Here is an 18,036-nt window from a genome sequence, read left to right as displayed (position 1 = left end):
TCCGACTATATAGGGGAACAAGACAGGGATGCCCGCTGTCTCCATTGTTGTTCGCGTTGGCAATTGAACCTCTGGCCATGGCGTTGAGAGACTCCAGGAAATGGAGAGGGGTGATTAGAGGGGGAGAAGAACACCGAGTCTCGTTATACGCGGATGACCTATTGTTATACGTGTCGGACCCAGCGGGGGGATGATAGAGGTTATGCAAATTTTGAGGGGGTTCGGGGATTTCTCGGGGTATAGGCTAAACATGGGGAAGAGTGAATTATTTGTGATACATCCAGGGGACCAGAGTAGAGAGATAGAAGGCTTGCCTCGAAGGAAAGTGGAAAGAAACTTCCGATACCTGGGGATTCAGATCGCTAGGAGCTGGGGAACCTTGCACAGACTTAATCTGACACGGTTGGTAGAACAAATGGAGGAGGACTTCAAGAGGTGGGACATGCAGCCTCTATCGCTGGCGGGCAGGGTGCAAGCAATTAAGATGATGGTCCTCCCGAGGTTCTTATTTGTATTTCAATGTCTCCCTATACTAATCACCAAGACCTTTTTTAATAAAATAGACAGGAGCATCAAGAGCTTCGTGTGGGCAGGGAAAGTTCCGAGAGTAAGGAGGGGGTTCCTTCAGCGTAGTAGGGACAGAGGAGGATTGGCACTACCGAACTTGGGCGATTACTATTGGGCCGCCAATGTGGCAATGATACGTAAATGGATGATGGAGGGTGAGGGAGCGGCGTGGAAAAGACTGGAGAGAAAGTCCTGTAAAGGGATGAGTTTAGAGGCGCTGGTGACGGCGCCGCTACCGATCTCACCTAAAAGGTTTACCACGGACCCGGTGGTGGCAGCAACATTGAATATCTGGGGACAGTGGAGGCGACAGAGAGGGGTGCGGGGAGCCCTGGTGGGGTCCCCAATCAGGAACAACCATAGGTTCGCCCCAGGAAGAATGGATGGAGGATTTCAGAGCTGGTACCAGTTGGGAATTAGGAGGGTGGGAGATTTATTTATAGATGAGACTTTTGCGAGCTTGGGAGCATTGGAGGAAAAGTATAAGTTGCCCCGGGGAAATTTCTTGAGATATATGCAGGTGAGGGCGTTTACTAGACAACAGGTGAGGGAATTTCCATTGCTCCCGACACAGGGGATACAGGACAGGGTGCTTTCAGGGGTGTGGGTCGGAGAGGGCAAGGCGTCAGAGATTTACCGAGAGATGAGGGAAGAGGGGGAGGAGTCGGTGGGCGAACTAAAAGGAAAGTGGGAAGAAGAACTAGGGGAGGAGATAGAGGAGGGTATGTGGGCTGATGCCCTAAGCAGGGTAAATTCCTCTTCCTCATGCGCCAGGCTTAGCCTGATTCAATTTAAGGTGCTACATAGAGCACACATAACGGGAGCAAGATTGAGCAGGTTCTTTGGAGTGGAGGACAAATGTGGGAGGTGAGGCGGGAGCCCGGCAAACCACGCACATATGTTTTGGGCGTGCCCGGCACTGGAAGGGTATTGGAAGGGAGTGACGGGAGTGATTTCGCGGGTGGTGAAGGCCCGGGTCAAACCAGGCTGGGGGTTAGCTCTATTTGGAGTTGCGGAAGAGCCGGGAGTGCAGGAGGCGAAAGAGGCCGACGTTGTGGCCTTTGCGTCCCTAGTAGCCCGGCGCAGGATCCTACTCATGTGGAAGGAGGCGAAACCCCCCGGACTGGAGGCCTGGGTAAATGATATGGCGGGGTTCATTAAACTGGAGCAGATAAAGTTTGCCCTGAGAGGATCGGCTCAAGGGTTCACCAGGCGGTGGCAGCCATTTCTCGACTACCTAGGGAAACGTTTGAGGGAAGACAGATGGCCAGCAGCAGCAACCCAGGGGGAAGGGGGGGGAGGGGGAGGGGGGGTTTAGTTTAGTTTAGGTCAAAGATAAAGGGGTTTTGTTACTTGTGTATTGTTAAAAAATTCTGTATTATTGTTGCGTTTGCTTTGTAAGAGGGGAAAAATTGTTGTTTGGGAAAAAAATTTCAATAAAACATATTTAAAATTTTTTTTTTAAAAATTCTCTTTCTTATCCTACTACTGTCATTTTGTTCTTGTTTTTATCTCGCAAATTCCACAAAGCTGCTGCCGTCCTGCTGGCATTACTTTACCAGAAGTTCAAAAAGCCTGCTTAAACACATACACAGGATTCCACCACACCTTCGGTAACACTGGCAGAGCAGGAACACGTCTGAGGAATTTCCCAGCCCATGTTTGTTAGTGTTCCCAGTGCTTCCAGGGAGAAATACTGTTCAGTTGTTGTTGTGGGGCCCTCTGGTACCTTAGTTCTCGTATCAGTACTTCCAGAGTGTACCAGTGGTCATCAAAACAGAGGTAAAGCATTTTCTTTTGTCTCAGGTTGTAAGGTAGCTCTCCTAGGTCAAGAACATCGCAGGTCTTATTTCACTTGCTTTTAAATGCTCTACTAAACTCATATCTTATTTTAGGTTACGAAAGTGACAAGCATGATGAAAAATGGCCAGATAGTTAATATCGTAATAACTCTGACCAGTGAGTTTCCACAGGATTCTCCCATGTGCATCCAGTTCTTCAATATCACAATTAAAAAGTGAGTTAATTCTCAGTGGTATAAAATAAATTGCACAATATTGATTGGAGTGATCAAACAATATTTGAAAATTAGAAAACAGTTGTTCACAGGCTCCCAGATGTGTTTTCCCATTGAGGCCCACTGAACATCTTGGGCACAGAGTAGGTCTCACCTCTGTGCTTATTTTTCTGGAGCATGGATGCTTTCTGCATTTCAAAAGCATTACAATATGCACGCAATTGTATACTACCAGTCCATACTTACTCATCTTAAGTACTGGTGTGGCCATTCTTGGGATCCTGTTCCAGTCTATTTAAGCTGGCAGCATGGAACTCATGCCTGCTTCACCCAAGGCAGGAGACTTATTCTCAAATTTTGGAAATAAATGACAGTTGGCAGGGCCACTTTTATAGCCAGGTTATGCTGCTGGCATCTGCAAGGATGCATCAAGGCACCTGCCCCAGCTCAAGCTAATCCAATCCTGTAAGGCAGAATGTAGCACTCTGAATGCCAAAGTGAGCTGTAAACACTTCAGCTCCCACTGGAACAGAGAAGGTAATCAATATCCTCTGGGATTGATAACCTTACTTGAGTGATAGTTTACTCCTGGAATTCCACCAGGAATTTAAAGTCCCAGTCAAAATAAGAATCTGAGTGCAACTGGTATATCAAGTCCGGTACACCAGGCATAAATTCAACTGACAACCTCTCCTGCCCAGGATGTTTTGTATTCTCAATAATTTTTTAATGGAATTGCCAGAAGTCAAACAGATAATAAGATTCTTCTGGTTCCAAAGTTGAAAACATTTTGAACTTCTCGTTAACGTATACAAATTAATTCATTAAGGGGCAGGAGTTAAGTGGGGAAGATGACGGACGGTAGAGGGGATTGGAGGCGCAAGCCTCCGGTAAGGGTGGTAACATGGAACGTCCGGGGACTGAATGGGCCGGTTAAAAGGTCGCGGGTGTTCGCGCACCTCAGGATCTTGAAAGCGGGGGTTGGTCTTTTTGCAGGAGACACACTTCCGTGTGAAGAACCAGGTTAGGTTAAGGAAGGGGTGGGTTGGGCAGGTTTTTCACTCGGGGCTTGATTCAAAATCGAGGGGAGTGGCGATTTTAATGAGCAAAAAAATGGGATCCGTGAGTGCGAAGGAGGTGAGGGATCTGGGTGGGAGATATGTGATTGTGAGTGGGGTATTGGAAGGGGCACCGGTAGTGTTGGTAAATGTGTATGCCCCAAATTGGGATGATGTGGGTTTTATGAGAGGGTTGCTGGCAGCAATCCCGGATTTGGCCACATACCAGTTGATCATGGGAGGACATTTTAACTGTCCTGGAGCCGAGGGTGGATAGATTGAGCCCCAGGTCGATGGGTAGGGTATGAATGGCAAGGGAGCTGGGGCGTTTATGGAGAGAGGATGGATATGGTGGATCCATAGCACTTTCAGAACCCAGGGGGAAGGGAGTATTCCTTCTTTTCAAACGTCTATAAGGTGTATTCGAGGATTGATTACTTTGTGGTGAGTCGGGAGATTTTGTTTGGGGTGGAGGGGGCAGAGTATGCGGGGATAGTTATCTCGGACCATGCACCCCACTGGCTGGATATTCGGTTCAGTATGGGACGAGAGCAGAGGCCGGGGTGGAGGTTTGACTCAGTGTTGTTGGTGGATGGACGTTTTTATAATAAGGTGCAGTTGGCGATTAGGGATTATGTGGAGTTCAATCAGAATGGAGAGGCGTCGGCGGGCAATTTTTGGGAAGCACTGAAGGCACTGGTCCGGGGAGAAATTATCTCATTTACGGTTCGTGCGAATAAGGAAAGGAGGGCGGAACATGACCGTCTAGTCAGCGAGATAGTGGATGTGGACAGGGAATATTCGAGGGTGCCCACCGTGGAGGGATTGGCGAGTAGAAAAAGTTGCAGGGGCAATTTGACAGGCTGACAACGGGGAGGGCGGTAGGGCAACTGCATAGGGCAAGAGGCGTGCAATACGAGTATGGGGAGAAGGCGAGCCGCATGCTGGTGCACCGGCTGCGGAGGCAGGCTGTGTCCAGGGAAATATTGAAGATCCGGACTGGGGATGTGGTGTCAGAGCCAGGGAAGATAAATGAGGCATTTAGAGAGTATTACCAGGGACTTTATGAGGCAGACCCAGGAAGAGAGGAGGGGGGACATGGGACGGTTTCTGGACGAGCTGGAATTTCCCCAGGTGGAGGAAGCAAAGAGGCAGGCGTTGGAGGAGCCCCTGGGGCTGAGGGAGGTGCTGGATAGTATCAGGGGTATGAAGTCGGGGAAGGCCCCTGGGCCGGATGGGTTCCCGGCAGAACTTTATAAGGAATTTGCAGCAGACCTGGCACCACATCTGTTGGGGGCATTTAATGAAGCACCGGAGAAGGGGGAGTTGCCGGAGATGATGAAGCAGGCAGTAATCACACTAATCCCCAAAAAAGGGAAGGATCCGGTGGAATGTGGGTCGTATAGACCCATATTACTATTGAACACTGATGTGAAAGTATTGGCTAAGTTATTGCGGGGAGGATGGAAGAATGTGTCCCGGGGATGGTTGCAGAAGATCAAACAGGTGAAGGGCAGGCAGCTCGTGAGTAATATAAGACGGCTGTTGAATGTGGTGATGAATCCGTTGAGAGCTCTGGTACCGGAGGTGGTGGTGTCCATGGGCGCGGAGAAAGCATTTGATCAGGTGGAGTGACGGGACTTGTTTGAAGTTTTGGGAAGGTTTGGGTTTGGGCTGAGATTTGTGGCATGGGCGCGGTTGCTGTATGTGGCGCCAAAAACGAGGGTGAGGACGAATGATATGAGCTCACGAAGCTTTGACTTACACAGGGGTACGAGGCAGGAATGCCCGCTATCGCCGCTGCTGTTTGCGCTGGCCATAGAGCCATTGGCGATGGCTCTCAGAGGGTGGGCAGAGTGGCAGGGGATAATGAGGGGACAGAGGGGGGAGCATCGGGTGTCGCTCTATGCCGATGACCTCTTGCTGTATGTTCCGGATCCGTTGGAGAGTATGGGAAGGATTATGGGCCTGCTGGGGAGGTTTGGAGGGTTCTCAGGATACAAGCTGAATGTAGGGAAAAGCGAGGTATTCCCGGTGAATGATCTGGCACAGTGGGCTAATTTAGGGGTGATGCCATTTACGGTAGCTAGGGACAGGTTTAGGTACTTGGGGATTCAGGTGGCGAGGGAATGGACGGGGCTCCATAAGTGGAACTTAACGAAGCTGGTGGAGGAGGCCAGGGAGGATCTTAAGAGGTGCACTGCACTTAATGTAGGCGGGGAGGGTCCAAGTGGTGAAAATGAATATTCTGCCGAGGTTCTTGTTTATCTTTCAGGCTCTCCCGATATTTATACCAAAGGCCTTTTTTCGGAAAGTGGAAACAATCATCTCTGACTTTGTATGGGCAGGGAAGGTGCCGAGGGTGGGGAGGACCCTGCTACAGAGGCAGCAGGGGGGGGCGTTGGCATTGCCAAACTTGCTTCATTATTATTGGGCGGCGAATGTGGACAAGGTGCGGCGGTGGTGGGAAGGAGAAGGGGTAGAGTGGGTTAGGATGGAGGAGGAATCTTGCAGGGGTCTAGTTTGAGGGCTATGGTGGCGGCAGCATTGCCAATGGCTCCAAGTAGGTATTCAGGGAGCCCAGTGGTGCAGTCCACGGTGAAGATATGGAATTAGCTGAGGAGGCATTTTAGGATGGAAGGGATTCGGTGCTAAGGCCGCTGTGCGAGAATCATGGGTTTGAGCCGGGGGGATGGACAGTGTATACAGGAGGTGGAGGGAAGTGGGGCTGGTCAAGGTGAGGGATTTGTATTTGGAGGAAGGGTTCGCCAGTCTGGAGGAACTAAGGGAGAGGGTACAGCTGCCGAGGGGTAGTGAATAAAATGCGTTTAAAAACCCCCCAAATGAATTCATTAATAATGCAAGTAAAATTATTTCTCTGAACAATAGGCCAAGCTTTTACATAAATAAAAACTTTGAAACACTTATGTTTTTAAATAGAGTTCTGAAAATGCTGTCGATGTACCAAATTGGGCGAAACTTTTATAATCCATCAACTCCAATACAGATTCCTCAACATCGGTAGGACATTTATTTGATTATGGACCTAATTTTCTGCAATATTGATAATATTATCACTTTGTGAACCACAGTGAATTACTGTACTGTTATTAGAAAATAAACAATTTTTCTTTTCTTGATTAGAAATAGTCAATGATTGTATTTTGTAGAATTTTACCCCTATTGGTTTCTACACTTCGCACATAGATGATTTGAGAAAACCTGGGCGGGATTCTCTGATCCTGAGGGTAAGTGTTGACGCCATTGTTAAGGCCGTCGCGTTTTACGATGGCGTCAACAGGCCCCTTGGAGCAGTGATCCTGCGCCTTACAGGGGACCAGCATGGCACTGGAGCGATTCACGCAGCTCCAGCTGCCGATAATGGCATTAAACGGGATTCGTGGGTCTGTGCATGCGCGCTACGACCGGCGGGAACTCGCGCATGCGCGGCAGTTTTCTTCTCCGCGCCGGCCCCAACACAACATGGCAGAGAACTACAGGGGCCCGGCGAGGAGGAACATAGGCCCACACCAGGAGAAGCCGGCCCGCCGATCGGTAGGCCGCGATCGCGGGCCAGGCCACGGTGGAGGCCCCCCCCCCCGGGGTCGGATCCCCCCGCTCCCTGCAGGATGAACGGCGAGGTCCCGCCGGGTAGGACCACATGTGAACGGCGCCGGCGGGACTCGGCCGATCTCGTCGGCCACTCGGGCCATCGCGCACGGAGAATCGCCGGGGGGGGGGGGGGGGCCGCATAGAGCAGCCCCCAACCGGCGGCGTGCCGCGCCGACCATGCCGGCGCCAATGGTACCAATTCTCTGGTCACCGGAGAATCGGCATTGCGTGAATCGGGCCCCTCCCCCTGCCGATTCTCCGACCCATCCGGGGTCCTGGCCATCCCTGGCAGTGACAGGACCGGCAGCCCATGTTCGCGCCTCTGCATTTCCTACCTCCTCTCCCTCCCTCATCGGCCACGGCACCTGTTTCCGATTTTTCAAACCACAAGTGAAACTCGCCATTGGGAATTCCTCCCGGCGGAAACGGAGTTTCGGGCAGGCCCCAGAAAATGCCAGGTCAGGCCCGCTAATGATATATGGACGGTGTTTAATGTACGTGCGGAGTAGCAGGCATCGAAGGCTGTCAAGGCACTGGAGCATGGCATCGGCCACGAGTTTGGCCTCACGACCAGTTCTCCGCCCAATCCCCTTTCTCGATTTCGGCGTCGGCCGACGGAGAATCCCCCCAAAATTTTTGTGATGGGATCAGGTTGACCTGTATACAACTTGGACCATCCATTCTTTTAGCTTCAGAGTCAATAAGGAGAGGAACTGTATCCAGAAAACATGGAAGGCAGGATGTCAATGGAAGCATTACTGGAAGTTATTTAGTGGAAATAGAGAGCCAAGGAAGAATGGATAGTTGACCATGAGTCAGCAAATGGTGACCCAGGAGTCGAGTGGAAATACATAGTGGCCTGATGTTTATGTGCCCCTGTGGACCCAGTGTACCAGAAAAAAAGCGAAGTGCAGTAGAAGTAAAACCCGGGTGGGATTTTCCACACAACCTCCCGCGTGTTTCCTGGCTGCGGAGGCGACCTGCCATCGACTGGCGGCGGGGTTTTCTGGTCCTGCCGTTCCTGGTTTATGTATCCCTCACTGCCGGGAAACCCACAGTGTGTGTGGGAGGGGGGCGGGGGGGGGCGGGGGGCGGTGCTGTTGGCGGCACCATAAGATCCCACTAGGGTGAGTGGCTAGAAATGTCTGGCCCCAGTAACTAACAGCAGTGAAAACCATGAAGGGCGCACAGTAAATCCATGGGACCTGGGCCGATGAGGGACTTGGTTCCAGGATTATTTCTAAGGTGGTTTGAAGGTAATTGAAGAATTCCAAAAGATGGTTGGAATCAAGCTGAGTCAGCCATCACACAAATTAAATCGATTGCAATAAAGCAGAGAGAGTTTAGTGGCATGGGAACACTATTCCGAGCAGCATGAGACCAGCAGGAACAATTAGGTGATCAGCTAAGAGTGAAATGTCCCAATAGAGAAGCAGGAACTGAACCTAACAGAGCTGCCGCCAGGTGGTAGAATACAGACAGAGAAACCAGGCACAATCAATAGAAAATGTTCAAATTCCTAACTGTTTCTCAAGTTTCTGAAACATGCTGTGCAGGATTCTCCGTCGGCTGGATTCTCCGTCAGCGGGATCTTCCGCTTTGCCGGCAGTGTGGTAGTATGCATTAGGGGTCATGTGGGACTGTGAAGCCGTGATGGCATTGGCTGACAGATCCCGGGTCCTGGTTGGCTGTTGACCTCTAGCTCCGCCCTGAAGGCGGAGTATAAGAACCAGGAGTTCTCCCCCGCAGGCCAGCCTGCTACTGAACTGCGGGGAACAAGTCACGCTTAATAAAGCCTCATCGACTTCATCTCTATTCGTCTCTCGTGAGTCTTTGTGCGCTACAATTTATTAAGCGTGCTTAAAGGACTATGGAGCTCAGGATCATCCCGGAATGCCTGAGGATCAGCCCCATGCAGTGAACTCAGCAGCAGTTTTCAAACACTGGCAGACTTGTCTCGAGGCCTACCTCAGAACGGCCCCCGGCCGGGTCACAGAAGACCAGAAACTACAGGTCCTGCACTCGAGGGTAAGCCCGGAAATTTTCCCTCTCACCGAAGACGCAGAGGATTTCCAGACGGCATTCGCAGCACTAAAGAGCATCTATGTTCGCCCAGTGAACCAGATCTACGCACGCTACCAACTCGCAACGAGACGGCAAAGTCCCGGAGAATCGATAGATGAATTCTACGCCGCGCTACTAATTTTGGGACGGGCCTGCAGCTGCCCGCCGGTAAACGCGATTGAACACACGGACATGTTAATGCGTGATGCTTTTGTGGCTGGTATGAACTCTTCCCAAATCCGCCAAAGACTTTTAGAAAAAGAGTCGCTAGGACTCTCAGAGGCACGGGCCCTTGCAGCCTCCCTGGATGTGGCCGCGCGAAACGCCCGCGCCTACGGCCCCGACCGCGCGGCAGCCCCTTGGGCTCCGTGGACCCCCGTCGCGACAAACCCCCCCCCTCTCCCCCCCACCCCACAGGCTTGCACGGTTCAGACGCCAAGTCGTCCCGGGGGAGCCCGCTGCTATTTCTGCGGCCAGGCGAAACACCCCCGGCAGCGCTGCCCGGCCCGCGCAGCGATTTGTAAGAGCTGCGGGAAAAAGGGCCATTTCGCGGCTGTGTGCCGGTCCCGGGAGGTCGCCGCTGTCCCCGGAGAACAAGGAGTCCTGCGCGCTTCTAACGCTCTCAACCCCCCCAGCGCCCCATGTACGACCCGCAGGCGCAACCAGTTTGGGTCCCGGCCACCGCTGTCCAGCGCCCCATGTATGACCCGCAGGCGCAACCAGTTTGGGTCCCGGCCACCGCTGTCCCCAGAGAACAAGGTGACCTGCGCGTTTCCAACGCTCCCCAACCCCCCCAGCGCCCCATGTGCGACCCGCAGGCACCGCCATTTTGGGTCCCGGCCACCACGAGGGGAGGAGGGGCGCCGCCATCTTGGACCCCCCAGACCTGTGCGATGCATGGGGATGGCCATTTTGTCCAACCCCGCCGCCATCTTGGACGGCAACAACGGACTCCAGTGTCGACGGCTCCACGGGGTTCGAGGAAGATGCTCAAGCACTACGATCACGTCTGGCCTCAATGACGCTGGACCAAGCACGGCCCCGGACGCTCCAGACGACGACAACAACGGTGCTGATAAACGGGCACGAGACACCATGCCTGGTCGACTCCGGGAGCACGGAAAGCTTCATCCACCCCGACACGGTAAGACGCTGTTTTTTGACCATCCGTCCCAGTGCGCAAAAGATTTCCCTAGCTGCAGGATCCCACTCCGTACAGATTAAAGGCTTCTGCATAGTGACCCTAACGGTGCAAGGGAGGGAGTTTAAAAACTACAGGCTCTACGTCCTTCCCCAACTCTGCGCGCCCACATTACTGGGATTAGACTTCCAGTGCAATCTGCAGAGCCTGACCTTCCAATTCGGCGGCCCAATACCCCCACTCACTATCTGCAGCCTCGCAACCCTCAAGGTTGAGCCCCCATCCTTGTTTGCAAACCTCACCCCGGATTGCAAACCCGTCGCCACTAGGAGCAGACGGTACAGCGCCCAGGACCGGACATTCATTCGGTCCGAAGTCCAGCGGCTACTGAAGGAAGGCATAATCCAGGCCAGCAACAGTCCCTGGAGAGCACAGGTGGTAGTAGTAAAGACAGGGGAGAAGCAAAGGATGGTCATAGACTATAGCCAGACCATCAACAGGTACACATAACTAGATGCGTACCCTCTCCCCCGCATATCCGACATGGTCAATCGGATTGCCCAATATAAGGTCTTCTCCACCGTGGACCTCAAGTCAGCCTACCATCAGCTCCCCATCCGCCCAAGTGACCGCAAGTACACAGCCTTCGAGGCAGACGGGCGATTATACCACTTCCTAAGGGTTCCATTTGGCGTCACAAACGGGGTCTCGGTCTTCTAACGAGAGATGGACCGAATGGTTGATCAACACGGGTTGCAGGCCACGTTCCCGTACCTCGACAACGTAACCATCTGCGGCCACGATCAGCAGGACCACGACGCCAACCTCCAAAAATTCCTCCAGACCGCTAAAGCCTTGAACCTCACATACAACGAGGACAAGTGCGTTTTTAGCACAAACCGGCTAGCCATCTTGGGATATGTAGTGCGCAATGGGATAATAGGCCCCGACCCCGAACGCATGCGCCCCCTCATGGAATTTCCCCTCCCGCACTGCTCAAAAGCCCTAAAACGCTGCCTGGGGTTCTTTTCATATTACGCCCAGTGGGCCCCCCAGTACGCAGACAAGGCCCGCCCCCTAATACAGACCACGACCTTCCCTCTGTCGACAGAGGCTTGCCAGGCCTTCAGCCGCATCAAAGCGGATATCGCAAAGGCCACGATGCACGCCATCGACGAGTCCCTCCCCTTCCAGGTCGAGAGCGACGCCTCCGATGTAGCTCTAGCGGCCACCCTTAACCAAGCGGGCAGGCCCGTGGCCTTTTTCTCCCGAACCCTCCACGCTTCAGAAATCCGCCACTCCTCAGTGGAAAAGGAAGCCCAAGCCATAGTGGAAGCTGTGCGACATTGGAGGCATTACCTGGCCGGCAGGAGATTCACTCTCCTCACGGACCAACGGTCGGTAGCCTTCATGTTCGATAATGCACAGCGGGGCAAAATTAAAAACGACAAGATCTTAAGGTGGAGGATCGAGCTCTCCACCTTCAACTATGAGATCCTGTACCGTCCCGGAAAGCTGAACGAGCCGTCCGATGCCCTATCCCGCGGCACATGTGCCAACGCACAAATTAACCGCCTCCAAACCCTCCACGAGGACATCTGCCACCCGGGGGTCACTCGGTTCTACCACTTTATAAAGTCCCGCAACCTCCCCTACTCTGTGGAGGAGGTCCGTACAGTCACAAGGAACTGCCACATCTGCGCAGAGTGCAAACCGCACTTTTTCAGGCCGGATGGTGCGCACCTGATCAAGGCTTCCCGTCCCTTTGAACGCCTTAGTCTGGATTTCAAAGGGCCCCTCCCCTCCACCGACCGCAACACATACTTCCTGAATGTGGTGGACGAGTACTCCCGTTTCCCCTTCGCCATCCCCTGCCCTGACATGACAGCGGCCACAGTCATTAAAGCCCTTAACACCATATTCACACTGTTCGGTTGCCCCGCATACGTCCACAGCGACAGGGGGTCCTCCTTCATGAGTGACGAGCTGCGCCAGTTCCTGCTCAGCAACGGTATAGCCTCGAGCAGGACGACCAGCTACAACCCCCGGGGGAACGGGCAAGTAGAGAGGGAGAACGGCACGGTCTGGAAGACCGTCCTACTGGCCCTACGGTCCAGGGACCTCCCAGTTTCACGGTGGCAGGAGGTCCTCCCGGACGCTCTCCACTCCATCCGGTCGCTACTGTGTACTAGCACTAACCAAACGCCTCATGAGCGCCTCCTTGTCTTCCCCAGGAAGTCCTCCTCTGGAACGTCGCTGCCGACCTGGCTGGTGGTCCCAGGACCCATCTTGCTCCGAAAACATGTGCGGGCGCACAAGTCGAACCCGTTGGTCGAGAGGGTTCGCCTCCTCCACGCGAACCCGCAGTACGCTTACGTGGAGTACCCCCACGGCCGACAGGACACGGTCTCCCTGCGAGATCTGGCGCCCGCCGGCAACACACACACCCCCCGACACCAATCACCCCCTCCCTGCCACCGGCGCACCCCGCGAGCGCCCCCTTCCCGGGAGGATCGGTCCTCCTCCCAGGTCCGACCAGAAGTGAAGCTGAAGCAGAAACCGTAAGGCTCCCGGAGACAACAACACTGGAACAAGCACCACCACCGGGGCCGAGGCGATCGACAAGGACGACCAGACCGCCCGACCGACTCGTGGCATCGATGTAACACTACAATGTTGTGGACTTTAACGAGAACTCTTTCTTTTTCCCCCTTTTTACTGTAAATAGTTCAAAACAAAAAAAAACCTCTGTACGTACTGTGATGACATGCAAAGGTTTTCCTCCCAGGACCAGCCTTGTAAACCCTTACCACCATACGAAGCACCACCCCGCCGGGTTCATTTTTAACAAGGGGTGAATGTGGTAGTATGCATTAGGGGTCATGTGGGACTGTGAAGCCGTGATGTCATTGGCTGACAGATCCCGGGTCCTGGTTGGCTGTTGACCTCTAGCTCCTCCCTGAAGGTGGAGTATAAGAACCAGGAGTTCTCCCCCGCAGGCCAGTCTGCTACTGAACTGCGGGGAACAAGTCACGCTTAATAAAGCCTCATCGACTTCATCTCTATTCGTCTCTCGTGAGTCTTTGTGCGCTACAGGCAGTGCACTCACGCCAGCGGATTTCCCGATGGCATGGGGATGGCCATAATGGGAAACCACATTGGCCAGCTGCAGGAGCGGAGGATCCCGATGCCGACAGGGGCCAAACGGTAGCACAGTGTTTAGCACTGTTGCCTCACAGTGCCAGGGACCAAGGTTCGATCAGAGGGCAGGGGGGAGGCCTCATTCCAGTCTGGGGGCTATGTGTGCGGGTGGTCCGGGTCGGGCAAGCGGCCGATTGGGGGCACTATTTTGGCGGTCCAGGTTCGCGGGCTGAGTCCGCCATGGAGCATGACGCGGCCGCTGGAGGCCGTGAAGTGCGGGGGGCCGTATCGGCAGCTGGAGCTTCGAGATCCATGACAGCTGCCTGCTAGCCCCCTGCAAGACGGTGAATCTGTGACCTTTTGACGACAGTTTTCCTGGCATAAAAGACAACAGATTTCGCAACGGCGTGGGGACATAGTCCCTGAAATGGAGAATCCATACCCAGATTTCTATCTAGTCATCTTTGAGTTTTCTTCCTCTTATCCTAAAATAATCAAACATTAAAATTTTATATATTTTCTAATTTCAGGTTGACTCTATGGCCAGGTTTCTCTACTTCGATCTTGAGATATGAGACCAAGATCTTACTGTCTGTTGATGTAAGCCATAAGGTTCTACGCAGTGAAACAGTGTTGGACTTCATGACTGAGCTGTACAACAGAATTGGTGACCAGCGTTTCATTGATACCTGTATGAGGGAATTAGTGGGATTCATTGTCCTTACAAGGTAAAGAAAAATGTTGGTTCAAAACAGAAAGGTGGAACAGTATGATGCTGCTTGGCATGCAAGTGTTTATCATCTTATTTTGAAGTGATAGTCATAATAACAACAAAGATGAAAATATTTTTAAAATTACACTGATAAAAAATTATGACTGCAAAGAAGAAAATCAAAACCAAACAGAAATTGTAACCCTTGTAGTTATTAGTGGAGCAACTTCCTCACTCAGTTGCTGAAATTGTAACTAATGAGTCCAGCTGAATTGCAGCATTTCTGGTACTGCTATCTCATAATTCATCAGTTAGTTGTAGAATAGTAAAAGGTTCTGGGTTAGAAGTTTCCCTTTTTTATGTTGGTTGTGATTTCATAAATTATACCTGCAGTGTTGTAATTCCTGAAAGAGAAAGTTCAGTGGATATTTCACACATAAAAATGCAACTGTAATTCTTCAGAGTTGAGCAACTAGTGCAGTGATTAATTGTGAACAATGCCACTCACCATTTTTAGTAAAAGCTTTCAAATTAGTGTCAAGGCAAATTAATGCCCTTTGAAAATCTGAAATGCAACTGACAAAATCAAAATATTAGGATTTTGTGGGTATCTTGTTAAGTTCTTGTTCACTATTATTGGTGCTAAATTGATATTGTAGTATTGCAGAAATTGGAATGACTACTGTTGGGCTCCTTTGCCTTCAGAACAGAGATTCAACACAATTTCAGTCCTATAGACTTAAAAACATTAACATATTGTTTTAGATGAAAATTACACTTTCCATTTGGCTGTTGTGCTAGTGGAGATAAGAGTAAGATTTCTGTCCACTTGTAGGATGCATCTCGATCCAGGCTTTTGACCCCAGACTTGTACTATCCAGGGAATGGCCTGGAGGTCTGCTACTGTATGGCATAGCCATTTTCCTAAGTGCAGATATTTGAAGAAATACAAAACTTCCAAGTTTAAAGATCCTAAGCAGTATGGTGATTATAATCTGAAAGAACTCTTCCACCTTTTTTACTGGCACTGGATTTCAGGATGAGCAAGCCTCCTCTATCCAGCATTGCTACGGTATAAATAATGAGAAAGGCGGTGTTTTTCTGAGATTTGTATATTATTATGTGCGCACCCCTATTTGGACAGACATGCTCAATATCAGTCAGCAATGATGCCAGAGGTGGAAGCGGCCAGTGGAGAACGAGCACAGGAGTTGGCAAAAAAACTTACTGCCGTCCTTTTGTTGAATTATGCCGGGAAGGGGCACAGCTTAAAGGAAAATCTAGACCATCGTTTTCTTTTTAAAAAGATATAAAGAGTAATGCACTATTTCCGTCTCCCAGGTACAATAACAAAACATATCGCATTGATGATATTGACTGGTCTGTGAAACCTACCAATGTATTCAAAAAGGCTGATGGAACTGAGATCACTTACATTGACTATTATTCACAGGTGGGAAAAATGAACCATAAGTAAAATAAGGTCCATTTTCTGATCAGCGAGGTCAATAAAGGGGTCATATACATGAGGAGCTTGTATGTGAATTTTGCTGGTAATAGAACTTATTTATATGCTTTGTGGTGTTGTCAAGAGACTTAGAAGGTTTGCTTGATTGCTCAAGCTCCATACCAAAGGAGAAGAACTAAACAAAGAAGGAAGGGTAATGGATAAGTGCTAGTTGCAGTGTATTGTGTGTGAGCTAAATCTACATTGTTCTTCAATAAACATGAATTTCAAACTGTTGAACAAAATAATTATCATTTTGTATTAAATTCATTTTCTAGAGATGTGACATGTGAGGATAACTTTTTTGATTATGCAAAGTTCATTTGAGAATGCTTGCTGCTGGTCAGAAATACAATAAGTTCAATGCACACAGTTTTCCATGATGGAATTATCTGCATCATTATTCATAGTTTCCTGCGCAGATTTGGCTATCAGAAGTGAGCTTGTCCAACGATGGGCAAGCAAAGGAATTTATCATTTGAATGCGATTAAAGCATGGGGCCAGCAATTATTTGAGCTTTTGGAAAGATCAAAAATTTGGAAGGGGAAGATAGATAATAATAACCAGGAGTAGTAAAGTAGCACATGAAATAGAAGAAGTACAAAAACAAAATACTGCAGATGATGGAAATCTGAAATGAAACAGAAAATGCTGAAAATACTCAGCAGGTTTGGCAGCATTTGTGGAGAGGGAAACAATAGTTAATATTTCAGCAACCAGTTCGACTGAAAGATCACAAACCTGAAACGGTGGGCTAAATTTTATCCCAGGCTTAGGGACCCTGACATTGGCCTGAAAACTAAGTCTGAGCCCACGCTTGCCAGCAGCAGCAGCATAATCTTGGTGATTTCCAACTAAGGACAGTGGGTGGACCTCTGGCACTGCCAGCCCAACAAGAGGGCGGACAGCTCTGGACCCTCAGACTGGCAAAGTCTGACGGTGATGGGGAGTCAGCCCAATCCGGCTTCCCACTCCATTTTCTTTCCTGCTACATGTGAGCCAGTAAAACCCAGTTGTTAAGGCTGTTCCTCTCTCGACAGATGCTGCTGCCAGATGTGCCGAGTATTTCCAGCATGTCCTGTTTTTACCTGAAGTGAAAGGAAATCTAAAATGGAGGCACAAAGCAGATTGCAGGCAGGATGGTGCAGCCCGTATTTAACACCATTTTAAGATGAGAAGTTTTTTTCGCAAGAGGGTCATTCATCTGTGGAATTCTCTTCAACCGAGAGTATTGGAGGCAGCATCATTGAATATTTTTAATGCTGGGTTAGCTGGATTTTTGATTGACAAGGGAATCAAAGGTATTAGGGGATAGGCAGGAAAGTAGGCTTGAGGCTGTTGTGTTATGCTGCTTTAGATAACACAGGCTGCTACTTAATGCAGTCTTAACTAAAGGCTGCTCCAGACTCTGAGTTGTGGACAGTGCGGAAGGATGTTACAAGTTACAGAGGAACATAGATAAGCTGCAGCGCTGGGCTGAGAGGTGGCAAATGGAGTTTAATGCAGAAAAGTGTGAGGTGATTCATTTTGGAAGGAATAACAGGAAGACAGAGTACTGGGCTAATGGTAAGATTCTTGGCAGTGTGGATGAGCAGAGAGATCTCGGTGTCCATGTACATAAATCCCTGAAAGTTGCCACCGAGGTTGAGAGGGTTGTTAAGGAGGCGTACGGTGTGTTAGCTTTTATTGGTAGAGGGATTGAGTTTAGGAGCCATGAGGTCATCTTGCAGCTATACAACACTCTGGTGCAGCCGCATTTGGAGTATTGCGTGCAATTCTGGTCGCCGCATTATAGGAAGGATGTGGAAGCATTGGAAAGGGTGCAGAGGAGATTTACCAGAATGTTGCCTGGTATGGAGGGAAGATCTTATGAGGAAAGGCTGAGGGACTTGAGGCTGTTTTCGTTAGAGAGAAGAAGGTTAAGAGGTGACTTGAGGCATACAAGATGATCAGAGGATTGGATAGGGTGGACAGTGAGAGCCTTTTTCCTCGGATGGTGATGTCTAGCACGAGGGGACATACCTTTAAATTGAGGGGGAGATAGATATAAGACCGATGTCAGAGGTAGGTTCTTTACTCAGAGAGTAGTAAGGGCATGGAATGCCCTGCCTGCAACAGTAGTGGACTAGCCAACACTAAGGGCATTCAAATGGTCATTGGATAGACATATGGACAATAAGGGAATAGTGTAGATGGGCTTTAGAGTGGTTTCACAG

The 18,036-nt window shown here is 50.5% G+C and overlaps 1 protein-coding gene across 2 annotated transcripts in view; it reads left to right on the top strand.

Moving 5' to 3' along the window:
- LOC140391675 (piwi-like protein 4) overlaps positions 1–18,036 on the top strand; it is a 171,096-nt gene that overhangs the window by 59,979 nt on the left and 93,081 nt on the right. For both annotated transcript variants that reach the window (XM_072476410.1, XM_072476409.1), the window contains exons 6-9: positions 2,463–2,584; positions 6,583–6,663; positions 14,131–14,328; positions 15,654–15,765. In XM_072476410.1, the coding sequence (XP_072332511.1) occupies positions 2,463–2,584; positions 6,583–6,663; positions 14,131–14,328; positions 15,654–15,765 (513 nt within the window). The remainder of the gene's footprint in view (positions 1–2,462; positions 2,585–6,582; positions 6,664–14,130; positions 14,329–15,653; positions 15,766–18,036) is intronic.

Source organism: Scyliorhinus torazame, chromosome 15 (assembly GCF_047496885.1).
Source record: "Scyliorhinus torazame isolate Kashiwa2021f chromosome 15, sScyTor2.1, whole genome shotgun sequence".
Taxonomy (NCBI): domain Eukaryota; kingdom Metazoa; phylum Chordata; class Chondrichthyes; order Carcharhiniformes; family Scyliorhinidae; genus Scyliorhinus; species Scyliorhinus torazame.
This window is presented reverse-complemented; position numbering and strand designations above follow the sequence as displayed.